The following is a 27,306-nucleotide window of genomic DNA, read 5'->3' as shown; positions in this document are numbered from 1 at the left end:
ATGAATGAATGAATGGTTGTATGTCTGTGTTCATGTGGGCCTTATATTTACCTCCAGGTCAGCGTCAGTAGGCTGGTTGCTGTCTGATTTCTTGGCCTTCCCCTTGGCCTTCCCAGCAGGGTTCCTCCTCCCCGCCTCCTCCTGGTCCAGGGCCCCCATGGGGAGGGCCACACCTGTAGGCAGGGCTACCCCGGTCGGGAGGTTCTCACGCGGGCATGCATCTGAGGTAGAGGGCACAGACATGTTGAAGACTGACAGTTGACACACTGCACACGTAAAGACGTTAAACTCTCCATGTTTCTGGAAGTTAAACACCTCAGCCTATATATGGCCTAACAAGCCCATAATCAAGGCAATGTAGAGAACCGAAAACAATTTTAACTTCCTACTTGATCCCACAGTGCTATCCATCCAGGTATATGTACACATGCAATGAATATGGAACTGGCATTCATACAGTAAGACAGAGTGATACCTATAACGGGAGGTATCAGAAGTACCTGGATGGTCCTAAGGTAAGACGATACTAGTAGCTATGGTAACTGGTACCCCAGGTAGCTAGTAGCTATGGTAACTGGTACCCCAGGTAACTAGTAGCTATGGTAACTGGTACCCCAGGTAACTAGTAGCTATGGTATCTGGTACCAACAGTAACTAGTAGCTATGGTATCTGGTACCAACAGTAACTAGTAGCTATGGTATCTGGTACCAACAGTAACTAGTAGCTATGGTATCTGGTACCAACAGTAACTAGTAGCTATGGTATCTGGTACCAACAGTAACTAGTAGCTATGGTATCTGGTACCAACAGTAACTAGTAGCTATGGTATCTGGTACCAACAGTAACTAGTAGCTATGGTAACTGGTACCACAGGTAGCTAGTAGCTATGATAACTGGTACCAATGGTAACTGGTACCAACGGTAACTAGTAGCTATTGTTATGAGGAACGGCTGAAGTACCTGTAGTGCTGGGCAGTCCAGCCATGGCACTGCCCTCCGTCTTTATAGCTGGATACCCGGCCACACCCATACTGGATCCATTCTCTTCGCTATTGGGCAGCCCGGCGGGGACGTAGCTAAGGGGCGGGGCGTAGTACTGAGGGAACTGGGTCTGGCCCAGAGAGTTGACGTTATAGCTGCTGAACTCCTGAGGACAAACACACAGAGAAGAGACATGAAGATCAGTGTGAAACAAGGCAGCAGCATCCCAAATGAGAAACCTATTCCCTCTACACTGAGTGGACAAAACATTAAGAACACCTGCTCTTTCCATGACACAGACTGACCAGGTGAAAGCTATGATCCCTTATCTATGTCACTTGTTAAATCCACTTCAATCCGTGTAGATGAAGGGAAGGAGACAGGTTAAATAAGGATTTTTAATCCTTGAGACAATCGAGACATGGATTATGTGTGTATGCCATTCAGAGGGTGAATTGGTAAAACAGAAGATTTAAGTGCCTTTGAACGGGGTATGATAGTAGGTGACAGGTGCACCAGTTTGTGTCAAGAACTGCAACGCTGCTGAGTTTTTCACACTCAACAGTCTCCTGTGTGTACGTTTTCAAGTATTCTATTCCCTGACGAATTGCTGCTGTTCTGAGGGCAAAAGAGGGTGGTGGGGGGGGCTACTACAGGGCTCTGGTCAAAAGTAGTGTAATATGTAGGGAATAGGGTGCCATTTGGGACGCAAGCCCGCTCCACTAACCTAGGCCCGCTCCACTAACCTAGGCCCGCTCCACTAACCTAGGCCCGCTCCACTAACCTAGGCCCGCTCCACTAACCTAGGCCCGCTCCACTAACCTAGGCCCGCTCCACTAACCTAGGCCCGCTCCACTAACCTAGGCCCGCTCCACTAACCTAGGCCCGCTCCACTAACCTAGGCCCGCTCCACTAACCTAGGCCCGCTCCACTAGACTAGGCCCGCTCCACTAGACTAGGCCCGCTCCACTAGACTAGGCCCGCTCCACTAGACTAGGCCCGCTCCACTAGACTAGGCCCGCTCCACTAGACTAGGCCCGCTCCACTAGACTAGGCCCGCTCCACTAGACTAGGCCCGCTCCACTAGACTAGGCCCGCTCCACTAGACTAGGCCCGCTCCACTAGACTAGGCCCGCTCCACTAGACTAGGCCCGCTCCACTAGACTAGGCCCGCTCCACTAGACTAGGCCCGCTCCACTAGACTAGGCCCGCTCCACTAGACTAGGCCCGCTCCACTAGACTAGGCCCGCTCCACTAGACTAGGCCCGCTCCACTAACCTAGGCCCGCTCCACTAACCTAGGCCCGCTCCACTAACCTAGGCCCGCTCCACTAACCTAGGCCCGCTCCACTAGACTAGGCCCGCTGCTTCCCTAGACACGCTCCCTACGTAACAGCATTGTGACTTCACCGCGCGGGAAGGCTCTGTATAGAGATTTTTGTGCATGCCTTAAGGCAGTTCACTTCACATAGGCTCCGGTGACATTTTTTACTCTGATTTCCCTGTTCCAAGCCAGCCGGCCAGTCCTTACCTGGTGAGCCTCTGTAGCTGCGGAAGCAGTAGGGATGTTAGTGTACACACTGGATGTAGTGAAACTGGAGCCTGGCGGAGAAAAACCAGACACGTCAAAACATTGGAGAACAAAAAATAAATAAATCAAACACAGACTGGAATCAATACTTCAACTCATTCTGACTATTCAAGATCCCTCAAGGGTCCGTAGTAACGTCAGTAGTGAAAAGTACAAGAACACATCTGTTTAAATTCTAGACCCCTGATAGTTGTGTCCAGTAAACTGCCTGGTTCACACTATGGGACCGATCAGGAATGTGCTGGCACCGATAAGTCTTTTCCAGCACGTAGTGAGATAGATGGCTTGCCTTGGCTGGGGTATGAGCAGTGCACATGGCCTGGGTCTGGCTGGGTTGAGGTATATGCTGATCTGAAGCTGAGGAACCCAGGCTGGCCAACAGAGGGTGCTGCATCAGGCAGCCCCGTCTCTGACTTAATACCTGGCCACATAGCACCTGAGGGAGGGAGGGGAGCGAGGGAGGGGAGCGGAGGGAGGGGAGCGGAGGGAGGGGAGCGGAGGGAGGGGAGCAAAAGGAGGTAGAACGGGAAAGAAGAGAGATGTGGAGAAGGAAACAAGTTAGAAATAAATACTTTTCAGTCAAGAAAGTTGAAACTTATTTGTTGCAAGACGTTGCTGTCTAGCTTCAAGTGTAATAAACAAACCAAAGCGTGGTGTTGGGTTATTATGCAAGAGATGTTAGGAAGCTCTGCGATGAAGCTCCCCCCCTAGGTACAGATCTAGGATCAGCTCCCCCCCTAGGTACAGATCTAGGATCAGCTCCCCCCCTAGGTACAGATCTAGGATCAGCTCCCCCCCTAGGTACAGATCTAGGATCAGCTCCCCCCCTAGGTACAGATCTAGGATCAGCTCCCCCCCTAGGTACAGATCTAGGATCAGCTCCCCCCCTAGGTACAGATCTAGGATCAGCTCCCCCCCTAGGTACAGATCTAGGATCAGCTCCCCCCCTAGGTACAGATCTAGGATCAGCTCCCCCCCTAGGTACAGATCTAGGATCAGCTCCCCCCCTAGGTACAGATCTAGGATCAGCTCCCCCCCTAGGTACAGATCTAGGATCAGCTCCCCCCCTAGGTACAGATCTAGGATCAGCTCCCCCCCTAGGTACAGATCTAGGATCAGCTCCCCCACAATCTGGGGGGCCACAATTTGAACTGTGAGCAACACATTTTAGCAGCCTCCCCCTTGACAGCAGAGAGATAAAAATATATAAGTTTTAGAGTTCATTTCCTGCAATTCTACACATTTTGCCATGGGGCAGAGAAGATTCTACACATTTTGCCATGGGGCGGAGAGAAGATTCTACACATTTTGCCATGGGGCAGAGAGAAGATTCTACACATTTTGCCATGGGGCAGAGAGAAGATTTTGCGATTTTATAAAGAATTTTCTGCAAATCTACACATTTTACTATAAAGCGGAGAGAAATGTTCACAGTTTTTAAATACGATATCTGAGTGAGAGTGACTAACTGGCTAGAGTAACTTAGCAATACAAAATGTTTTAGCTGACATGGGCTAATTGAGTGTGTCAGTGAGTAACATAAAATGAACAACCATGTTTCCATATTGCACCATGTGTATTCTACTATTCTAACTCAACAGTAAGACCCCGACTGAGCTCCTAAATCTGCAGGCCTATAAAAAAAGGGGGGCCCCCCCATTGCCCATTCCTGCTTTACACTATATTAGAAGACGTAGAGCAGCGTGGAGGGACTGACCAAATGGTGGGAGGCCGTAGGTTTGTCCTGCTTGGGGGAAGGCAGTGTAGACTGTGGCCTGGGTCTGTTCTGCCTGGGGGAAGGCGGTGTAGACTGTGGCCTGGGTCTGTTCTGCCTGGGGGAAGGCGGTGTAGACTGTGGCCTGGGCCAGAGGAGGAAATGCACCCTGGCTGGTGGCGTAGGATGTGACTGCTGGTCTGTGGGATAGACGAGGAGAGATACAGACAAAATTCTGGAAACTTTCCCCAATTTTTTAATTTTTTAATTTTTTAAAGAAATTCCGGTTGAATGTTTCACAGATCTCCAGCTTATTCCTTCCTGAATCTTCCAACAGGGATTTTTTTAAATAATTATTTTGTTGTTGACATTTTGGGAAATGTGGGTCCTGAACAGCTATGCTCAATTAAAAAGGTCTCTACAGACTTTCCACAGATACAGTCCTATGTTAGCATTTATACAGTAGAACTAGAAATCATCATAACACTGATTACATCTGGCTGCACCATGCATTTCCCTGCGGGAACAATACAATTTTAATTGGCCAGGCATGCAAGTCCCAACATACATGTAACCCAGTGTTTCACCAATCCTGATCCTGGGGGCACATTTTGGTTTTTGTCTTAGCACTATCACACTTGATTCAACAAAACAACTCATCATCACGCCTTAGATTTTCAGGTGTGTTAGTGATATTACAAACTTCTTTGGCTCTGCAGGACCAGGAAACACTGAATAACCAATCACAGCAGAGGATCTTCACCTGCTTCCTTGGTAGATGTGGGAGTTATATTCAGAGGCTGTTGTGGTGAGCGCTCTGCTGGCCACCGCTGAGGAAAAAAGAACAACGGTAGCTAAGCTTAATTTAATGTTTTTGTTACAAAACATGCTCTCATTATGACAAATGAAACGGGAGTGTAGACCCAAGGAGTGGGTTGCTCGTACCGGTATGTGTATAGGGTGTGTTGCTCGTACCGGTGTGTGTAGGGTGTGTTGCTCGTACCGGTGTGTGTAGGGTGTGTTGCTCGTACCGGTGTGTGTAGGGTGTGTTGCTCGTACCGGTGTGTGTAGGGTGTGTTGCTCGTACCGGTGTGTGTAGGGTGTGTTGCTCGTACCGGTGTGTGTAGGGTGTGTTGCTCGTACCGGTGTGTGTAGGGTGTGTTGCTCGTACCTGTGTGTGTAGGGTGTGTAGCTCGTACCTGTGTGTGTGTGTAGGGTGTGTAGCTCGTACCGGTGTGTGTGTGTGTGTAGGGTGTGTAGCTCGTACCGGTGTGTGTGTGTGTGTAGGGTGTGTTGCTCGTACCGGTGTGTGTGTGTGTGTAGGGTGTGTTGCTCGTACCGGTGTGTAGGGTGTGTTGCTCGTACCGGTGTGTAGGGTGTGTTGCTCGTACCGGTGTGTAGGGTGTGTGTGTGTAGGGTGTGTAGCTCGTACCGGTGTGTGTGTGTGTGTGTGGGGTGTGTTGCTCGTACCTGTGTGTGTGTGTGTGTGGGGTGTGTTGCTCGTACCTGTGTGTGTGTGTGTGTGGGGTGTGTTGCTCGTACCTGTGTGTGTGTGTGTGTGGGGTGTGTTGCTCGTACCTGTGTGTGTGTGTGTGTGGGGTGTGTTGCTCGTACCTGTGTGTGTGTGTGTGTGGGGTGTGTTGCTCGTACCTGTGTGTGTGTGTGTGTGGGGTGTGTTGCTCGTACCTGTGTGTGTGTGTGTGTGGGGTGTGTTGCTCGTACCTGTGTGTGTGTGTGTGTGGGGTGTGTTGCTCGTACCTGTGTGTGTGTGTGTGTGGGGTGTGTTGCTCGTACCTGTGTGTGTGTGTGTGTGGGGTGTGTTGCTCGTACCTGTGTGTGTGTGTGTGTGTGTGTGGGGTGTGTTGCTCGTACCTGTGTGTGTGTGTGTGTGTGTGTGGGGTGTGTTGCTCGTACCTGTGTGTGTGTGTGTGTGTGTGTGGGGTGTGTTGCTCGTACCTGTGTGTGTGTGTGTGTGTGTGTGGGGTGTGTTGCTCGTACCTGTGTGTGTGTGTGTGTGTGTGTGGGGTGTGTTGCTCGTACCTGTGTGTGTGTGTGTGTGTGTGTGGGGTGTGTTGCTCGTACCTGTGTGTGTGTGTGTGTGTGTGTGGGGTGTGTTGCTCGTACCTGTGTGTGTGTGTGTGTGTGTGGGGTGTGTTGCTCGTACCTGTGTGTGTGTGTGTGTGTGTGGGGTGTGTTGCTCGTACCTGTGTGTGTGTGTGTGTGTGTGGGGTGTGTTGCTCGTACCTGTGTGTGTGTGTGTGTGTGTGGGGTGTGTTGCTCGTACCTGTGTGTGTGTGTGTGTGTGTGGGGTGTGTTGCTCGTACCTGTGTGTGTGTGTGTGTGTGTGGGGTGTGTTGCTCGTACCTGTGTGTGTGTGTGTGTGTGTGGGGTGTGTTGCTCGTACCTGTGTGTGTGTGTGTGTGTGTGGGGTGTGTTGCTCGTACCTGTGTGTGTGTGTGTGTGTGTGGGGTGTGTTGCTCGTACCTGTGTGTGTGTGTGTGTGTGTGGGGTGTGTTGCTCGTACCTGTGTGTGTGTGTGTGTGTGTGGGGTGTGTTGCTCGTACCTGTGTGTGTGTGTGTGTGTGTGTGGGGTGTGTTGCTCGTACCTGTGTGTGTGTGTGTGTGTGTGTGGGGTGTGTTGCTCGTACCTGTGTGTGTGTGTGTGTGTGTGTGGGGTGTGTTGCTCGTACCTGTGTGTGTGTGTGTGTGTGTGGGGTGTGTTGCTCGTACCTGTGTGTGTGTGTGTGTGTGTGGGGTGTGTTGCTCGTACCTGTGTGTGTGTGTGTGTGTGTGGGGTGTGTTGCTCGTACCTGTGTGTGTGTGTGTGTGTGTGGGGTGTGTTGCTCGTACCTGTGTGTGTGTGTGTGTGTGGGGTGTGTTGCTCGTACCTGTGTGTGTGTGTGTGTGGGGTGTGTTGCTCGTACCTGTGTGTGTGTGTGTGTGGGGTGTGTTGCTCGTACCTGTGTGTGTGTGTGTGTGGGGTGTGTTGCTCGTACCTGTGTGTGTGTGTGTGTGGGGTGTGTTGCTCGTACCTGTGTGTGTGTGTGTGTGTGGGGTGTGTTGCTCGTACCTGTGTGTGTGTGTGTGTGTGGGGTGTGTTGCTCGTACCTGTGTGTGTGTGTGTGTGTGGGGTGTGTTGCTCGTACCTGTGTGTGTGTGTGTGTGTGGGGTGTGTTGCTCGTACCTGTGTGTGTGTGTGTGTGTGGGGTGTGTTGCTCGTACCTGTGTGTGTGTGTGTGTGGGGTGTGTTGCTCGTACCTGTGTGTGTGTGTGTGTGGGGTGTGTTGCTCGTACCTGTGTGTGTGTGTGTGTGGGGTGTGTTGCTCGTACCTGTGTGTGTGTGTGTGTGGGGTGTGTTGCTCGTACCTGTGTGTGTGTGTGTGTGGGGTGTGTTGCTCGTACCTGTGTGTGTGTGTGTGTGGGGTGTGTTGCTCGTACCTGTGTGTGTGTGTGTGTGGGGTGTGTTGCTCGTACCTGTGTGTGTGTGTGTGTGGGGTGTGTTGCTCGTACCTGTGTGTGTGTGTGTGTGGGGTGTGTTGCTCGTACCTGTGTGTGTGTGTGTGTGGGGTGTGTTGCTCGTACCTGTGTGTGTGTGTGTGTGGGGTGTGTTGCTCGTACCTGTGTGTGTGTGTGTGTGGGGTGTGTTGCTCGTACCTGTGTGTGTGTGTGTGTGGGGTGTGTTGCTCGTACCTGTGTGTGTGTGTGTGTGGGGTGTGTTGCTCGTACCTGTGTGTGTGTGTGTGTGGGGTGTGTTGCTCGTACCTGTGTGTGTGTGTGTGTGGGGTGTGTTGCTCGTACCTGTGTGTGTGTGTGTGTGGGGTGTGTTGCTCGTACCTGTGTGTGTGTGTGTGGGGTGTGTTGCTCGTACCTGTGTGTGTGTGTGTGGGGTGTGTTGCTCGTACCTGTGTGTGTGTGTGTGGGGTGTGTTGCTCGTACCTGTGTGTGTGTGTGTGGGGTGTGTTGCTCGTACCTGTGTGTGTGTGTGTGGGGTGTGTTGCTCGTACCTGTGTGTGTGTGTGTGGGGTGTGTTGCTCGTACCTGTGTGTGTGTGTGTGGGGTGTGTTGCTCGTACCTGTGTGTGTGTGTGTGGGGTGTGTTGCTCGTACCTGTGTGTGTGTGTGTGGGGTGTGTTGCTCGTACCTGTGTGTGTGTGTGTGTGTGTGTGTGGGGTGTGTTGCTCGTACCTGTGTGTGTGTGTGTGTGTGTGTGTGGGGTGTGTTGCTCGTACCTGTGTGTGTGTGTGTGTGTGTGTGTGGGGTGTGTTGCTCGTACCTGTGTGTGTGTGTGTGTGTGTGTGTGGGGTGTGTTGCTCGTACCTGTGTGTGTGTGTGTGTGTGTGTGTGGGGTGTGTTGCTCGTACCTGTGTGTGTGTGTGTGTGTGTGTGTGGGGTGTGTTGCTCGTACCTGTGTGTGTGTGTGTGTGTGTGTGTGGGGTGTGTTGCTCGTACCTGTGTGTGTGTGTGTGTGTGTGTGGGGTGTGTTGCTCGTACCTGTGTGTGTGTGTGTGTGTGTGTGGGGTGTGTTGCTCGTACCTGTGTGTGTGTGTGTGTGTGTGTGGGGTGTGTTGCTCGTACCTGTGTGTGTGTGTGTGTGTGTGTGGGGTGTGTTGCTCGTACCTGTGTGTGTGTGTGTGTGTGTGTGGGGTGTGTTGCTCGTACCTGTGTGTGTGTGTGTGTGTGTGTGGGGTGTGTTGCTCGTACCTGTGTGTGTGTGTGTGTGTGTGGGGTGTGTTGCTCGTACCTGTGTGTGTGTGTGTGTGTGTGGGGTGTGTTGCTCGTACCTGTGTGTGTGTGTGTGTGTGTGGGGTGTGTTGCTCGTACCTGTGTGTGTGTGTGTGTGTGTGGGGTGTGTTGCTCGTACCTGTGTGTGTGTGTGTGTGTGTGGGGTGTGTTGCTCGTACCTGTGTGTGTGTGTGTGTGTGTGGGGTGTGTTGCTCGTACCTGTGTGTGTGTGTGTGTGTGTGGGGTGTGTTGCTCGTACCTGTGTGTGTGTGTGTGTGTGTGGGGTGTGTTGCTCGTACCTGTGTGTGTGTGTGTGTGTGTGGGGTGTGTTGCTCGTACCTGTGTGTGTGTGTGTGTGTGTGGGGTGTGTTGCTCGTACCTGTGTGTGTGTGTGTGTGTGTGGGGTGTGTTGCTCGTACCTGTGTGTGTGTGTGTGTGTGTGGGGTGTGTTGCTCGTACCTGTGTGTGTGTGTGTGTGTGTGGGGTGTGTTGCTCGTACCTGTGTGTGTGTGTGTGTGTGTGGGGTGTGTTGCTCGTACCTGTGTGTGTGTGTGTGTGTGTGGGGTGTGTTGCTCGTACCTGTGTGTGTGTGTGTGTGTGTGGGGTGTGTTGCTCGTACCTGTGTGTGTGTGTGTGTGTGTGGGGTGTGTTGCTCGTACCTGTGTGTGTGTGTGTGTGTGTGGGGTGTGTTGCTCGTACCTGTGTGTGTGTGTGTGTGTGTGGGGTGTGTTGCTCGTACCTGTGTGTGTGTGTGTGTGTGTGGGGTGTGTTGCTCGTACCTGTGTGTGTGTGTGTGTGTGTGGGGTGTGTTGCTCGTACCTGTGTGTGTGTGTGTGTGTGTGGGGTGTGTTGCTCGTACCTGTGTGTGTGTGTGTGTGTGTGGGGTGTGTTGCTCGTACCTGTGTGTGTGTGTGTGTGTGTGGGGTGTGTTGCTCGTACCTGTGTGTGTGTGTGTGTGTGTGGGGTGTGTTGCTCGTACCTGTGTGTGTGTGTGTGTGTGTGGGGGTGTGTTGCTCGTACCTGTGTGTGTGTGTGTGTGTGTGGGGTGTGTTGCTCGTACCTGTGTGTGTGTGTGTGTGTGTGGGGTGTGTTGCTCGTACCTGTGTGTGTGTGTGTGTGTGTGGGGTGTGTTGCTCGTACCTGTGTGTGTGTGTGTGTGTGTGTGGGGTGTGTTGCTCGTACCTGTGTGTGTGTGTGTGTGTGTGTGTGGGGTGTGTTGCTCGTACCTGTGTGTGTGTGTGTGTGTGTGTGGGGTGTGTTGCTCGTACCTGTGTGTGTGTGTGTGTGTGTGTGGGGTGTGTTGCTCGTACCTGTGTGTGTGTGTGTGTGTGTGTGGGGTGTGTTGCTCGTACCTGTGTGTGTGTGTGTGTGTGTGTGGGGTGTGTTGCTCGTACCTGTGTGTGTGTGTGTGTGTGTGTGGGGTGTGTTGCTCGTACCTGTGTGTGTGTGTGTGTGTGTGTGGGGTGTGTTGCTCGTACCTGTGTGTGTGTGTGTGTGTGTGTGGGGTGTGTTGCTCGTACCTGTGTGTGTGTGTGTGTGTGTGTGGGGTGTGTTGCTCGTACCTGTGTGTGTGTGTGTGTGTGTGTGGGGTGTGTTGCTCGTACCTGTGTGTGTGTGTGTGTGTGTGTGGGGTGTGTTGCTCGTACCTGTGTGTGTGTGTGTGTGTGTGTGGGGTGTGTTGCTCGTACCTGTGTGTGTGTGTGTGTGTGTGTGGGGTGTGTTGCTCGTACCTGTGTGTGTGTGTGTGTGTGTGTGGGGTGTGTTGCTCGTACCTGTGTGTGTGTGTGTGTGTGTGTGGGGTGTGTTGCTCGTACCTGTGTGTGTGTGTGTGTGTGTGTGGGGTGTGTTGCTCGTACCTGTGTGTGTGTGTGTGTGTGTGTGGGGTGTGTTGCTCGTACCTGTGTGTGTGTGTGTGTGTGTGTGGGGTGTGTTGCTCGTACCTGTGTGTGTGTGTGTGTGTGTGTGGGGTGTGTTGCTCGTACCTGTGTGTGTGTGTGTGTGTGTGTGGGGTGTGTTGCTCGTACCTGTGTGTGTGTGTGTGTGTGTGTGGGGTGTGTTGCTCGTACCTGTGTGTGTGTGTGTGTGTGTGTGGGGTGTGTTGCTCGTACCTGTGTGTGTGTGTGTGTGTGTGTGGGGTGTGTTGCTCGTACCTGTGTGTGTGTGTGTGTGTGTGTGGGGTGTGTTGCTCGTACCTGTGTGTGTGTGTGTGTGTGTGTGGGGTGTGTTGCTCGTACCTGTGTGTGTGTGTGTGTGTGTGTGGGGTGTGTTGCTCGTACCTGTGTGTGTGTGTGTGTGTGTGTGGGGTGTGTTGCTCGTACCTGTGTGTGTGTGTGTGTGTGTGTGGGGTGTGTTGCTCGTACCTGTGTGTGTGTGTGTGTGTGTGGGGTGTGTTGCTCGTACCTGTGTGTGTGTGTGTGTGTGTGGGGTGTGTTGCTCGTACCTGTGTGTGTGTGTGTGTGTGTGGGGTGTGTTGCTCGTACCTGTGTGTGTGTGTGTGTGTGTGGGGTGTGTTGCTCGTACCTGTGTGTGTGTGTGTGTGTGTGGGGTGTGTTGCTCGTACCTGTGTGTGTGTGTGTGTGTGTGGGGTGTGTTGCTCGTACCTGTGTGTGTGTGTGTGTGTGTGGGGTGTGTTGCTCGTACCTGTGTGTGTGTGTGTGTGTGTGGGGTGTGTTGCTCGTACCTGTGTGTGTGTGTGTGTGTGTGGGGTGTGTTGCTCGTACCTGTGTGTGTGTGTGTGTGTGGGGTGTGTTGCTCGTACCTGTGTGTGTGTGTGTGTGTGGGGTGTGTTGCTCGTACCTGTGTGTGTGTGTGTGTGTGGGGTGTGTTGCTCGTACCTGTGTGTGTGTGTGTGTGTGGGGTGTGTTGCTCGTACCTGTGTGTGTGTGTGTGTGTGGGGTGTGTTGCTCGTACCTGTGTGTGTGTGTGTGTGTGGGGTGTGTTGCTCGTACCTGTGTGTGTGTGTGTGTGTGTGGGGTGTGTTGCTCGTACCTGTGTGTGTGTGTGTGTGTGTGGGGTGTGTTGCTCGTACCTGTGTGTGTGTGTGTGTGTGTGTGGGGTGTGTTGCTCGTACCTGTGTGTGTGTGTGTGTGTGGGGTGTGTTGCTCGTACCTGTGTGTGTGTGTGTGTGGGGTGTGTTGCTCGTACCTGTGTGTGTGTGTGTGTGGGGTGTGTTGCTCGTACCTGTGTGTGTGTGTGTGTGTGTGGGGTGTGTTGCTCGTACCTGTGTGTGTGTGTGTGTGTGTGTGGGGTGTGTTGCTCGTACCTGTGTGTGTGTGTGTGTGTGTGTGGGGTGTGTTGCTCGTACCTGTGTGTGTGTGTAGGGTGTGTTGCTCGTACCTGTGTGTGTGTGTGTGTGTAGCTCGTACCTGTGTGTGTGTGTGTGTGTGTGTAGCTCGTACCTGTGTGTGTGTGTGTGTGTGTGTGTAGCTCGTACCTGTGTGTGTGTGTGTGTGTAGCTCGTACCTGTGTGTGTGTGTGTGTGTGTGTAGCTCGTACCTGTGTGTGTGTGTGTGTGTGTGTGTAGCTCGTACCTGTGTGTGTGTGTGTGTGTGTGTAGCTCGTACCTGTGTGTGTGTGTGTGTGTAGCTCGTACCTGTGTGTGTGTGTGTGTGTGTAGCTCGTACCTGTGTGTGTGTGTGTGTGTGTAGCTCGTACCTGTGTGTGTGTGTGTGTGTGTAGCTCGTACCTGTGTGTGTGTGTGTGTGTGTAGCTCGTACCTGTGTGTGTGTGTGTGTGTGTAGCTCGTACCTGTGTGTGTGTGTGTGTGTGTGTGTAGCTCGTACCTGTGTGTGTGTGTGTGTGTGTGTAGCTCGTACCTGTGTGTGTGTGTGTGTGTGTGTAGCTCGTACCTGTGTGTGTGTGTGTGTGTGTGTAGCTCGTACCGGTGTGTAGGGTGTGTTGCTCGTACCGGTGTGTAGGGTGTGTTGCTCGTACCGGTGTGTAGGGTGTGTTGCTCGTACCGGTGTGTAGGGTGTGTTGCTCGTACCGGTGTGTGTGTGTGTAGGGTGTGTTGCTCGTACCGGTGTGTGTGTGTGTAGGGTGTGTTGCTCGTACCGGTGTGTGTGTGTAGCTCGTACCGGTGTGTGTGTGTAGCTCGTACCGGTGTGTGTGTGTGTGTAGCTCGTACCGGTGTGTGTGTGTGTGTAGCTCGTACCGGTGTGTGTGTGTGTGTAGCTCGTACCGGTGTGTGTGTGTGTGTGTAACTCGTACCGGTGTGTGTGTGTGTGTGTAACTCGTACCGGTGTGTGTGTGTGTGTAGCTCGTACCGGTGTGTGTGTGTGTGTAGCTCGTACCGGTGTGTGTGTGTGTAGGGTGTGTTGCTCGTACCGGTGTGTGTGTGTGTAGGGTGTGTTGCTCGTACCGGTGTGTGTGTGTAGGGTGTGTTGCTCGTACCGGTGTGTGTGTGTAGGGTGTGTTGCTCGTACCGGTGTGTGTGTGTGTAGGGTGTGTTGCTCGTACCGGTGTGTGTGTGTGTAGGGTGTGTTGCTCGTACCGGTGTGTGTGTGTGTAGGGTGTGTTGCTCGTACCGGTGTGTGTGTGTAGGGTGTGTTGCTCGTACCGGTGTGTGTGTGTAGGGTGTGTTGCTCGTACCGGTGTGTGTGTGTAGGGTGTGTTGCTCGTACCGGTGTGTGTGTGTAGGGTGTGTGTAGATCGTACCGGTGTGTGTAGCTCGTACCGGTGTGTGTAGGGTGTGTGTAACTCGTACCGGTGTGTGTAGGGTGTGTGTAGCTCGTACCGGTGTGTGTGTGTGTGTGTAGGGTGTGTAGCTCATACCGGTGTGTGTAGCTCGTACCGGTGTGTGTAGCTCGTACCGGTGTGTGTAGCTCGTACCGGTGTGTGTAGCTCGTACCGGTGTGTGTGTGTGTGTAGGGTGTGTTGCTCATACCGGTGTGTGTGTGTGTGTGTGTGTGTGAGAGAGTTATGGACTCGTCACAAGCCCAAGGCCTCACTCCTCTGTCTGAACCAACAGTCAACCATCTGTACCAATGAACCACCACTGATGTTGTCTATTCAACAGACAGTCTGATTCCATCCGTTCTTCATACCCACACACCCCAATAGACAGACATCTTCTCTTAGAAGCCACTCACCTCCATCAAGCTGGGCATTAGACAACGTAGAGTATGAATTGTCCTGATCTCCTGAGCCCAAGAGAGTAGGAGGGATCTGGTCATCACGTAGTCCCCTAAAAACACACATCGACATCCATGTACCAAATATCACAGCCTATTTCCTACCCACAGCACAGTCAGCACCAGAGTATGTGAGCGTCCTTTTCAACTGCTCCGCTAAAAAAACTGCTCCGGAGAAAAAAAAAAAAAGAAAAAAACTGCCGCTCCAAATTCACTCCATTCTTTATAAATCACTATTTAACCAACATGCATCTATTTTTTGTGACTACCTGGACCTACCATTTGCTTTTGAAGTATTGAAAACAAACCATATGATTTGAATTAAAAGTATTTGTAATAAACATGAAAAAGGTGAATGTAAGAAGCGCTCACCATTTTAAATAGGCTACATGTTATATTAAACAGCATATAAACACTCCAAATAGGTCAGGAGCCAGACAGGGAGACTAAGAAGGAACTACAATTTATTATTTATGCTGTAATTTCAAGGCTATAGCCTACAAAGAAATACATTGTGAAGCATTTGTGAGTCCAACATAATAGGCTGGTAGGGACATAAAGCACTCAGCACTTAAAACCTTGAATTTTAGTCTATAAATTGCATATAAGTTTGGACACACCTACTCATTTCAGGGTTTTTCTTTATTTTTACTATTTTCTACATTGTAGAATACTAGTGAAGACATCAAAACTATAAAATAACACATATGGAATCATGTAGTAACCAAATAAGTTTTAAACAAATCAAATTATATTTTTTTATATTTGAGATTCTTCAAAGTAGCCACACTTTGCCTTCATGACAGCTTTGCACACTCCTGGCATTCTCTCAACCAGCTTCAAGAGGTAGTCACCTGGAATGCATATCAATTAACAGGTGTGCCTTGTTAAAGTTCATTTGTGGAATTTCTTTCCTTCTTAATGCATTTGAACCAATCAGTTGTGTTGTGAAAAGGTAGGGGTGGTATAGAGAAGATAGCTCTATTTGGTAAAAGACCAAGTCCATATTATGGCAAGAACAGCTAAACTAAGCAAAGAGAAACGACAGTCCATCATTACTTTAAGACATGCAGAAAAAGTCAGGCACTTTGAAAGTTTCTTAAAGTGCAGTCGCAAAAACCATCAAGTGCTATGATGAAACTCTCTCATGAGGACCGCCACAGGAAAGGAAAACCCAGAGTTACCTCTGCTGCAGAAGATAAGTTCATTAGAGTTACCAGCCTCAGAAATTGCAGCCCAAATAAAAGTAACAGACACATCTCAATATCAACTGTTCAGAGGAGACTGCATGAATCAGGCCTTCGTGGTTGAATTGCTGCAAAGAAACCCAAAAATCTGTCCTTTGATCGGATGAGTCCAAATTAGAGATTTTTGTGAAACGCAGAGTAGGTGAACGGATGATCTCTGCATGTGTGGCTCCCACCGTGAAGCATGGAGGAAGATGTGTGATGGTGCTTTGCTGGTGACACTGTCAGTGATTTATTTACAATTCAAAGCACAGTCATTCCTTTTTAGACAATATAGATTATCAAATGCCCCACACTAGATGTGACGGTAGTTTCTACGATGTCACTGTCGTAAAACATCACCCGTCTAGGTCCCCTTATCCCCCTCCGCCTTAGTTTGTGTGGTTGGCAAGCTCCCTCCCTTTGTTCATCACGAGAATGAATTGGATTCTCTTTTCTCCAGCATGACTACCACAGAATTCTGCAGCGATACGCCATCCCATCTGGTTTGCGCTTAGTGGGACTATCATTTGTTTTTCAACAGGACACTGGCCCAACACACCCCCCGGCTGTGTAAGGGCTATTTGACCAAGGAAAGGGATGGAGTGCTGCATTAGATGACCTGGCCTCCACAATCACCCGACCTTAACCCAACTGAGATGGTTTGGGATGAGTTGGATCGCAGAGTTAATGAAATTTATATTTTGATTCGTTTAACACTTTTTTGGTTACTACATGATTCCATATGTGTTATTTCATAGTTTTGATGTCTTCACAATTATTCTACAATGTAGAAAATAGTAAAAATAAATTAAAACCCATGAATGAGTAGGTGTCCAAACTTTTGACTGGTAGTGTAGGCTGAATTAAATACAAATTACATGGGGAAAAAAATAATCTTATTTGGCTCAGTCTACAGTGCCTTTGAATTCATTTCTAGAAACACGAGTTTGTCCAGTCTGTGGCTTCAGGCTCATGCGATTGTGCCTGGAGTCAGGACAGCAGTGGAGAATGTCCTGCACGCTTGCAGTCACTGGGTATGCTCAACACCCTTTTGGCCACTCTTGCCAGGCTGGGCAGAAATGCAGAGGTTTTCACGCAAAATACCCCTATTATAACAGAAAGCACTTTAAAAAGTTGGAATATGCCAGGCCTATTGTATATAGATAGTAAAACAAAAATTATGACATCTGATTTTTTTGTTTATAAATACTTTGCTACAATGACACACTTAATTATCTACCCCTCTCATTCCTTTCTTTTAGCATGTGCACATAGTAAGTAAACCATCATGCTTTGGGGATATGTGTCTTTTCAGATTCCACACTGATTATTTAGTTGTGGACACTACGTCACCACACTCCCTCTCTTGCTCTTGGTCCTCATCTTTGTAAGTCACCTTGATTTTAAAAAAAACATTGAAGGTTAGAAAATAAACAATTAAAACTGACCTTGGCTCTTGGTCCAGTCCAACATCCAGCTCATGTCTGGCCTTCTTGGTCTGTAAAAGTGAAACACATGGGCTACATCAATGACGTCAGCTCTCCTTCTCGTCTCCAAACACTTACACGTATCATTCCACCAATTAGATGCCTTTTGAGCAGGTCATTTAGTGAATTTTTATATTCTGTCAAAGAGCACATTCAACTTAATAAAAAATGTTTTCCCATCTCAAGAGGTACATTTTTTGTTGTTGTTGAAATACTATAGTAACTGGTGAGAGGAGGAGTGTGTAGCTGCAGTGAAGGAATTACACAACGAGCAAAATGAAAATACAGTTTGCATGTGACTGCTATGAAAGTTGTATCACAGGCTGTGTCACAACCGGACGTGATTGGGAGTCCCATAGGGCGGCGCAATTGGCCCAGCGTCGTCCGGGTTTGGCTGGTGTAGGCCGTCATTGTAAATAAGAATTTGTTCTTAACTGACTTGCCTAGTTAAATAAAAGGTTAAAAAAAATTTAAAAAAATGCAAATAGAGTGAACTGTGTTTGCGTGTGATCAGGGGTGTAGTCATTCTGCCAATTATGTTGAAAAAACTATTCTTAAACTGAAGCAAATGAAAACGGGGATAAACATACCTGAATTTGTCCAATAGAAACGCTCATTTTGCAACTGTTGGACTAATGATTACACCCTAGATCAGCTAGATGCAGGCAAGAGTGTGCAAGACGGTACTGAATGTGTCACTGTGTCACCTTGATTACTCTAATTTCTGTCTACCTGTGTGCACCTACGTTGTAAACGCTCATTCATACGCTAGGTTGTAGCATCCTCACGATGGGTACAGGGATCATTACAGTATCATGCAGTAGCCTAAACCTATCGCTGTTACACTGAACGGAATATGAATAACAGTCATCCAATACGCTGTAATAGATAAGGTCATGCTCATCAAAAAATGTAAAAAAAATAGCGTCCTCCCTCATTTTAAAACGTCACCAACCGCCACTGGTGTAAACATTAGTGTATGTAAAAGGTGTGAAGTGATAGTAAGGTTAATGTCAGGGTGAAGTGTGAACTCACCGGCAATTCAGGCAGGTCCTGCGAGTCGTCCATGTCCGCTGAGCCACTTCCTCCTGACATGTCTCTCTACTTCTTGGGGAGGCTGTCTGTACACTGCTTCACACAAACGCATACAGACAGACAAAAACACACAGTATGTACAGAGTGAGTGGACAGGACCAGTGCTTTAAGTAGCCTCCCTTTTGACCAGCCGTGATCCCTTCCCCCATCCTCCCCTGACATCTCCGGTTCAACCCCCGTCCTTCTTACTATCGTAGGATTTGATCAACAGAGGCGCGATATCGCCCCACGGGGGGTGGGGCACAGTTTGTCTAATCACCCGCACGGGAGGGCAGGCGAGACAGGTGAGACACGTGCAGCACTGACGTTGCACCGTGACCTCACCACTCCAATGTTTACAGTTAAGTGGATTAAGGGGAGCGTGCCTCCTTACATGTGACCTAGCCTACATTTAGGGAAATGTATTCTCTGTGGATTATATCAGAGGCATTAGGTGTTCAGGTGCAAGCTGTCGTATCAATAGGTGGTCTGCTGGATAAGATCTAACCTCATTTTCAGCCACCAACCGTACGTTTACAGTGTATTCGGGAAAGTATTCAGACACCTTGACTTCCCCCCCACATATTACTAAGCTACAGCCTTATTCTAATATGTATTAAATAATTGTTTTCCCTCAATCTACAAACAATACCCCATTATGACATAGCGAAAACAGGTTAAAGATGTTAGCAAATGTAATAAAAATCAGAAATACCTTATTTACATAAGTATTCAGAACCTATGAGACTCGAAATTGAGCTCAGGCGCATCCTGTTTCCATTGATCATCCTTGAGATGTTTCTACAACTTGATTGGGAGTCCACCTGTGGTAAATTCAATTGATTGGATATGATTTGGAAAGGCACACACCTGTCTATATAAGGTCCCACAGTTGATAATGCATATCAGAGCAAAAAACCAAGCCATGAGGTCAAAGGAATTGTCCGTAGAGCTCAGAGACAGGATTGTGTCGAGACACAGATCTGGGGAAGGGTACCAAATCATTTCTGCAGCGTTGAAGGTCCCCAAGAACACAGTGGCCTCCATCATTCTTAAATGGGAAGAGTTTGGAACTATCAAGATTCTTTAATTAAAAATGATATATAATAATTCACCTTTATTTAACCAGGTAGGCTAGTTGAGAATAAGTTCTCATTTGCAACTGCGACCTGGCCAAGATAAAGCAAAGCACTGCGACAAAAACAACAGAGTTACACATGGTATAAACAAAAGTACAGTCAATAACACAATAGAAAAATCTATGTACAGTGTGTGCAAATGTAGTAAGATTAGGGAGGTAAGGCAATAAATAGGCCACAGAGGCGAAATAATTACAATTTAGCATTAACACTGGAGTGCTAGATGGGCAGATGATGATGTGCAGGTAGAGATACCGGGGTGCAAAAGAGCAAAAAAATATAATGATAATAACAATATGGGGATGAGGTAGTTGGGTGTGCTATTTACAGATGGGCTGTGTACAGGTACAGTGATCGGTAAGCTGCTCTGACAGCTGATGCTTCAAGTTAGCGAGGGAGATAAGTCTCCAGCTTCAGTGATTTTTGCAATTCTTTCCAGTATTTTGCAGCAGGTAACTGGAAGGAAAAGCGGCCGAGGGAGGTGTTGGCTTTGGGGATGACAGTGAGATATACCTGCTGGAGCATGTGCTACGGGTGGGTGTTGCTATGGTGACCAGTGAGCTGAGATAAGGCGACGCGCTACCTAGCAAAAACGTATAGATGACTTGGAGTCAGTGGGTTTGGCGACGAATATGTAGCGAGGGCCAGCCAACGAGAGCATACAGTGGTGGGTAGAATATGGGGCTTTGGTGACAAAACGGATGGCACTGTGATAGGAAATAGAAAGCCGATTCTAGATTTTATTTTGGATTGGAGATGCTTAATGTGAGGTGCTCTCCCTAGATCTGGCCTCACGGCCAAACTGAGCATTCTAAAATAGATTTTGATTTGTTTTTGGTTACTATATGATTCCATGTGTTAATTCATAGTTTTGATGTCTTCACTATTTTCTATCTTGTAGAATAAAGAAAAACCCTGGAATGAGTAAGTGTTCTAAATCTTTTGACCGGTACTGTATATATACAGTTGAAGTCGGAAGTTTACATACACTTAGGATGGAGTCATTAAGACTCGTTTTTCAACCACTCCACAAATTCCTTGTTAACAAACTATAGTTTTGGCAAGTCTATTAGGACAGCTACTGTGTGCATGACAAGTCATTTTTCCAGCAACTGTTTACAGACAGATTATTTCACTGTATCACAATTCCAGAGGGCCAGAAGTTTGCATACAATTAGTTGACTGTGTGCCTTTAAACACCTTGGAAAATTCCAGAAGATTATGTCATGGCTTTAGAAGCTTCTGATAGGCTAATTGACATCATTTGAAATCATTTGAATCAATTGGAGGTGTACGTGTGGATGTATTTCAAGGCCTACCTTCAAACTCAGTGCCCCTTTGCTTGACATCATGGGAAAAACAAAAGAAATCAGCCAAGACCTCAGAAAATTAATTGTAGACCTCCACAAGTCTGATTCATCCTTGGGAGCAATTTCCAAATGCATGAAGTTACCACGTTCATCTGTACAAACAATAGTACGCAAGTATAAACTAAACTAGAGGTCGACCGATTATGATTTTTCAATGCAGATACCGATTATTGGAGGACCAAAAAATCCAATACCGATTAATTAACTAATTTGTAATAATGACAATTACAACAATACTGAATGAACACTATTTTAACTTAATATAATACATCAAATCAATTTAGCCTCAAATAAATAATTAAACATGTTCAATTTGGTTTAAATGATGCAAAAACAAAGTGTTGGAGAAGAAAGTAAAAGTGCCATGTAAAAAAGCTAACGTTTAAGTTCCTTGCTCAGAACATATGAAAGCTGGTGGTTCCTTTTAACATGAATCTTCAATATTCCCAGGCAAGAAGTTTTAGGTTGAGGTTATTATAGGAATTATAGGACTATTTCTCTCTATACCATTTGTATTTCATATACCTTTGACTATTGGATGTTCTTATAGGCACTATAGTATTGCCAGTGTAACTTCCGTCCCTCTCCTCGGCCCTACCTGGGATCGAACCAGGAACACATCGACAACAGCCAGCCTCAAAGCAGCGTTACCCATCACTCCACAAAAGCCGCAGCCCTTGCAGAGCAAGGGGAACAACCACTCCAAGTCTCAGAGCGAGTGACGTTTGAAACGCTATTAGCGCGCACCCCGCTAACTAGCTAGCCATTTCACATCAGTTACACCAGCCTAATCTCGGGAGTTGATAGGCTTGAAGTCATAAACATCTGCTGTCAAACGCACGAAAGTGCTGTTTGAATGAATGCGTACGAGCCTGTTGCTGCGTACCACCGTTCAGTCAGACTGCTCTATCAAATCATAGACTTAATTATAACATAATAACACAGAAATACGAGCCTTAGGTCATTAATATGGTCAAATCCGGAAACTATCATTTGGAAAACAAAACGTTTATTCTTTCAGTGAAATACGGAACTGTTCCGTATTTTATCTAACGGGTGGCATCCATAAGTCTAAATATTCCTGTTACATTGCACAACCTCCAATGTTATGTCATAATTACGTAAAATTCTGGCAAATTAGTTTGCAACGAGCCAGGCGGCCCAAATTGTTGCATATACCCCGACTCTGCATACAATGAACGCAAGAGAAGTGACACAATTTCCCTAGTTTAATATTGCCTGCTAACATGATTTCTTAATATGCAGGTTAAAAAACATATACTTCTGTGTATTGATTTTAAGAAAGGCATTGATGTTTATGGTTAGGTACATTCGTGCAACGATTGTGCTTTTATCGCAAATGCACTTTTGTTAAATCATCCCCCGTTTGGCGTAGTAGGCTGTCTGTTAGGAAGAAATGATCTTCACACAGTTCGCAACGAGCCAGACGGCCCAAACTGCTGCATATACGCTGACTCTGTTGCACAGAATGCAAGAGAAGTGACACAATTTCCCTAGTTAAAAGAAATTCATGTTAGCAGGCAAAATTAACTAAATATGCAGGTTTAAAAATATATACTTGTGTATTGATTTTAAGAAAGGTGCTTTTTTTCACAAATGCGCTTGTTAAATCACCCGTTTGGGTGATCACCCGTCGAAGTAGGCTATGATTTAATGATAAATTAACAGGCACCGCATCGATTATATGCAACGAAGGACAAGCTAGATAAACTAGTAATATCATCACCCATGTGTAGTTAACTAGTGATTATGTTAAGATTGATTGTTTTTTATAAGATAAGTTTAATGCTAGCTAGCACCTTACCGTGGCTCCTTGCTGCACTCGCAAAACAGGTAGTCAGCCTGCCACGCAGTCTCCTCGTGGAGTGCAATGTAATCGGCCATGATCGGTGTCCAAAAATTCCGATCACCGATTGTTATGAAAACTTGAAAATCGGCCCTAATTAAATCGGTCATTCCGATTAATCGGTCGACCTCTAGTATAAATACAATGGGACCACGCAGCCGCCATACTGCTCAGGAAGGAGATGCGTTCTGTCTCCTAGAGATGAACGTACTTTGGTGCGAAAAGTGCAAATCAATCCCAGAACAGCAAAGGACCTTGTGAAGATACTGGGGGGGAAAAAGGTACAAAAGTATCTATATTCACAGTAAAATGGGTCCTATATCGACATAACCTGAAAGGCCGCTCAGCAAGGAAGAAGCCACTGCTCCAAAACCGCCATAAAAAAGCCAGACAATGGGTTGCAACTGCACATGGGGACAAAGATCATACTTTTTGGAGAAATGTCCTCTGGTCTGAAGAAATAAAAATACAACTGTTATCCATAATGACCATTGTTATGTTTGGAGGAAAAAGGGGGAGGCTTGCAAGCCGAAGAACACCATTCCAACCGTGAAGCACAGGAGTGGCAGCATCATGTTGTGGGGGTGCTTTGCTGCAGGAGGGACTGGTGCACTTCACAAAATAGATGGCATCATGGGGAATGAAACTTATGTGGATATATTGAAGCAACATCAAGACGTCAGTCAGGAAGTTAAAGCTTGGTTGCAAATGGGTCTTCCAAATTGACAATGACCCCAAGCATACTTCCAAAGTTGTGGCAAAAGGGCTTAAGGACAACAAAGTCAAGGTACTGGAGTGGCCATCACAAAGCCCTGACCTCAATCCTATAGAAACTTTGTGGGCAGAACTGAAAGAGCGTGTACGAGCAAGGAGACCTAAAAACCTGACTCAGTTACACCAGCTCTGTTAGGAGGAATGGGACAAAATTCACCCAACTTATTGTGGGAAGCTTGGGGAAGGCTACCCAAAACATTTGACCGAAGTTAAACAATTTAAAGGCAAAGCTACCAAATACTAATTGAGTGTATGTAAACTTCTGACCCACAGGGAATGTGATGAAAGAAATAAAAGCTGAAATGAATCATTATCTCTACTATTATTCTGACATTTCACATTCTTACCTTAAAGTGGTGATCCTAACTGAAATAAGACAGGTAATCTTTACTAGGATTAAATGTCAGAAATGGTGAAAAACTTAGTTCAAATGTATTTGGCTGAGGTGTATGTAAACTAATATATATATATATATATATATATATATATATATATATATATATATATATATATATATATATATATATATATATATATATATAGTTATTTCTGAAGTTTACATACCTCAGCCAAATACATTTTAACTAAAAGGAAACACCCTATTAGATACTATGCCTTTTGCAAACGTTTTAAAAACATTCCAAATGACAAAGGTGTTGTGATGTAACATCCATAACGCCTCCTATGTCTCCAACATGCCAATATTTAGAAGCCACTATAGGGGTACTATAGACAGATTAAAAGAGTAATTCTCTGAAAAAGGTCCATTCTCTGAGACACTCAAAGTTGTGATTTGTGCCTGCACATATAATGTCCATTACGCTGGAATCGCCCAGTAGTACCAGCAGACAAGACCAAAAAGCACAGCTGAAGAAACAAATTAGGGCACTTATAACACAATTAAAAGTATGAAAAACATTCCCGTCATCTGCAGTGCAGTGTAACACTGATAGATTTGTTTCATAGGAATTTAAAGTAAGATGGTTTAAAGGTTTGCAAATAGACCTGACCTGGGTATTTTCTATTGAATTTAGGGCCTATTGTGAATCTGGCCTCTAGCCTAATACGCCGTTAAGATCTGGCTCGTGAGACTATTGTGAATCAAATACCATCTCTGTCTTGAAAACCATACGTAAGCTCAACCTAATCCCGTCACCTGTTGTTATGTACGTAACCTGGAACTTGCTGTGCTCAGTGATTGCCTGATATTACCCTATGGTGTAGCCAGTTCTCAGAACCTCCACTAGAGAAATTCCTAACGTCAAAAAAAACAAAATAGCCTGTGTCGTTTTGTGGACAACAGGGGTAGAAGGTACTATTTAATTGCTTTACTATTTTCTACATTGTAAAATAATATTGAAGAAAACAAAACTATGAAATAACACACATGAGATCATGCAGTAACCAAAGAAGTGTTAAAAAAAATCAAAAACATATATTTGAGATTCTTTGAAAAATACACTGCTCAAAAAAATAAAGGGAACACTTAAACAACAATGTAACTCCAAGTCAATCACACTTCTGTGAAATCAAACTGTCCACTTAGGAAGCAACACTGATTGACAATAAATTTCACATGCTGTTGTGCAAATGGAATAGACAAAAGGTGTAAATTATAGGCAATTAGCAAGACACCCCCAATAAAGGAGTGATTCTGCAGGTGGTGACCACAGACCACTTCTCAGTTCCTATGCTTCCTGGCTGATGTTTTGGTCACTTTTGAATGCTGGCGGTGCTCTCACTCTAGTGGTAGCATGAGACGGAGTCTACAACCCACACAAGTGGCTCAGGTAGTGCAGCTCATCCAGGATGGCACATCAATGCGAGCTGTGGCAAGAAGGTTTGCTGTGTCTGTCAGCGTAGTGTCCAGAGCATGGAGGCCCTACCAGGAGACAGGCCAGTACATCAGGAGATGTGGAGGAGGCCGTAGGAGGGCAACAACCCAGCAGCAGGACCGCTACCTCCGCCTTTGTGCAAGGAGGAGCACTACCAGAGCCCTGCAAATGACCTCCAGCAGGCCACAAATGTGCATGTGTCTGCTCAAACGGTCAGAAACAGACTCCATGAGGGTGGTATGAGAGCCCGACGTCCACAGGTGGGGGTTGTGCTTACAGCCCAACACCGTGCAGGACGTTTGGCATTTGCCAGAGAACACCAAGATTGGCAAATTCGACCACTGGCGCCCTGTGCTCTTCACAGATGAAAGCAGGTTCACACTGAGCACATGTGACAGACGTGACACAGTCTGTGGCTTGCTGGAGGTCATTTGCAGGGCTCTGGCAGTGCTCCTCCTTGCACAAAGGCGGAGGTAGCGGTCCTGCTGCTGGGTTGTTGCCCTCCTACGGCCTCCTCCACATCTCCTGATGTACTGACCTGTCTCCTGGTAGCGCCTCCATGCTCTGGACACTACGCTGACAGACACAGCAAACCTTCTTGCCACAGCTCGCATTGATGTGCCATCCTGGATGAGCTGCACTACCTGAGCCACTTGTGTGGGTTGTAGACTCCGTCTCATGCTACCACTAGAGTGAGAGCACCGCCAGCATTCAAAAGTGACCAAAACATCAGCCAGGAAGCATAGGAACTGAGAAGTGGTCTGTGGTCACCACCTGCAGAATCACTCCTTTATTGGGGGTGTCTTGCTAATTGCCTATAATTTACACCTTTTGTCTATTCCATTTGCACAACAGCATGTGAAATTTATTGTCAATCAGTGTTGCTTCCTAAGTGGACAGTTTGATTTCACAGAAGTGTGATTGACTTGGAGTTACATTGTGTTGTTTAAGTGTTCCCTTTATTTTTTTAAACAGTGTATATATAAGGATAGGCCAATGAGTGATAGTGTATGTTTCATTAAGGTTGGCTTCTTAGCATTCATAGCAATGGTTATCAACTGCACCGCAGAGATGGAACATTAGTCACAGAAATAGATGTGGGGGTACGAGATTTGACTTCAGAATAGTTAAAGGGTGTGTTAAGTGGTAGTGTCCCGTCCTCTCAGGTCGTTGGGGTAAAATTCGACTGGGTTAAAGTAGTGGAATAAATGTGTGGGTACTAACCGTACACTCATTGGCCTACCCTTCTATTCACGGGGATCCTCTCAGAATCCTTCACTCTTGATACACCCTATGCCTCAGCATCCTGTACATATTCTGCACTACTCTGACCATCTCAACCTGCCTCTCTCGCACCGGACACCTCCGATTCCCAGCTAAATGGGCAACCCTACAGTTGACAACTTTTTCCACCGAAACTACACATTGCTCTGTCCCATGTCCTCCTGCACACTTGGAATCTCTCCTACACACCGCTGCGACATGCCCATAAAAGTGACACACAACACAGCAAAGCAAAGCCTTGCCTTGCCTGGTTAAAAAAAAAGCTAATCCAAAATCCATTCTATAACAATTAGCCGGGGGACTTTGACATAGATAATTTAGCACGCATGCCCAAAACAGAAGTGTGTGTGCTAAGTTAGCTAACGTTACACACATTAGCAACAACACTGAATTTAACATCAGGTTCCACAAGTCTAACATTTATTTTCCTGAAAAAGGTGCTAGCGATGTCACGCTTACTAGAACATGCTAAGTTTTGCAGAGTAAACGTCAGCTTCTGAAGGTGACGTCCAGTTAGCAAATAAGAGACACATTACTATTTAGTTACGTTAGGTGGCTTCTCGTTTAGCTAACTGAAAAAAAGAGGCATTTAAACGCTATAAATATAGTTGGAGATATTTAAATCTGCATTTAATTGCAATAACCCAGGTAAGTTTCCGGGGCCATTGCTAGGAGTTGGTTAGAAAGTGTTAGCCCGTTCGCGTATTGTTTTTAGCTACGTTAGCTGGCTAGCTAGCCAACTGAGTGTTGGAACTTCACTTCCAAAGTTTCGAAAACTCACCAACATGGATGTAGACTATATAGCTAGGTATATGATTAGAGTTAGTCAAATGTACCTTACCATTGGGGTAATGTGTTTTATTTTTTAGTTGAATGGCTTCGTATTGATTCCACACCGCTTTGTCTGTTGTTAGGGACCACTATTTGGCAGGAAGCTTTTATGGTACGCCGTACGCACGCGTGTGGTTAACCCTGAGAATTCAGTCCAGACCAGGGCCCGGGTTCCCAAAATGAACTTGCCTGGCCTTAAGATGCTTTTGGGAGAATCGGATTTATACATTTCTCTGGTCTAGACTACATTCTAAAATGTAACAGCAATTTGGTGGTC

At 47.1% G+C, this 27,306-nt stretch overlaps 1 protein-coding gene across 6 annotated transcripts in view; it reads right to left on the bottom strand.

Moving 5' to 3' along the window:
• LOC129820263 (eyes absent homolog 3-like) overlaps positions 1 to 27,133 on the bottom strand; it is a 56,038-nt gene extending 28,905 nt beyond the window's left edge. For 3 of the 6 annotated variants that reach the window (XM_055877312.1, XM_055877306.1, XM_055877311.1), the window contains exons 1-10: positions 27,040 to 27,133; positions 17,891 to 17,983; positions 16,817 to 16,866; positions 14,098 to 14,192; positions 5,050 to 5,116; positions 4,290 to 4,486; positions 2,862 to 3,008; positions 2,513 to 2,583; positions 962 to 1,148; positions 52 to 221 (exon numbers count right to left, since the gene is read on the bottom strand). In XM_055877312.1, coding sequence (XP_055733287.1) covers positions 52 to 221; positions 962 to 1,148; positions 2,513 to 2,583; positions 2,862 to 3,008; positions 4,290 to 4,486; positions 5,050 to 5,116; positions 14,098 to 14,192; positions 16,817 to 16,866; positions 17,891 to 17,950 — 1,044 coding nt within the window. In that variant the 5' untranslated portion in view covers positions 17,951 to 17,983; positions 27,040 to 27,133. Of the gene's footprint in view, positions 1 to 51; positions 222 to 961; positions 1,149 to 2,512; positions 2,584 to 2,861; positions 3,009 to 4,289; positions 4,487 to 5,049; positions 5,117 to 14,097; positions 14,193 to 16,816; positions 16,867 to 17,890; positions 17,987 to 18,644; positions 18,754 to 27,039 lie in introns of all 6 variants that reach the window. The other 3 variants (XM_055877310.1, XM_055877307.1, XM_055877309.1) reach the window with 3 other exon arrangements.
• Between the last annotated feature and the right edge of the window lie 173 nt (positions 27,134 to 27,306).

This window comes from Salvelinus fontinalis, chromosome 22 (assembly GCF_029448725.1).
Source record: "Salvelinus fontinalis isolate EN_2023a chromosome 22, ASM2944872v1, whole genome shotgun sequence".
NCBI classification, from domain to species: Eukaryota; Metazoa; Chordata; class Actinopteri; order Salmoniformes; family Salmonidae; genus Salvelinus; species Salvelinus fontinalis.
Note: the sequence above shows the minus strand (reverse complement) of the source record. Positions and strands in the feature narration are given on the sequence as shown.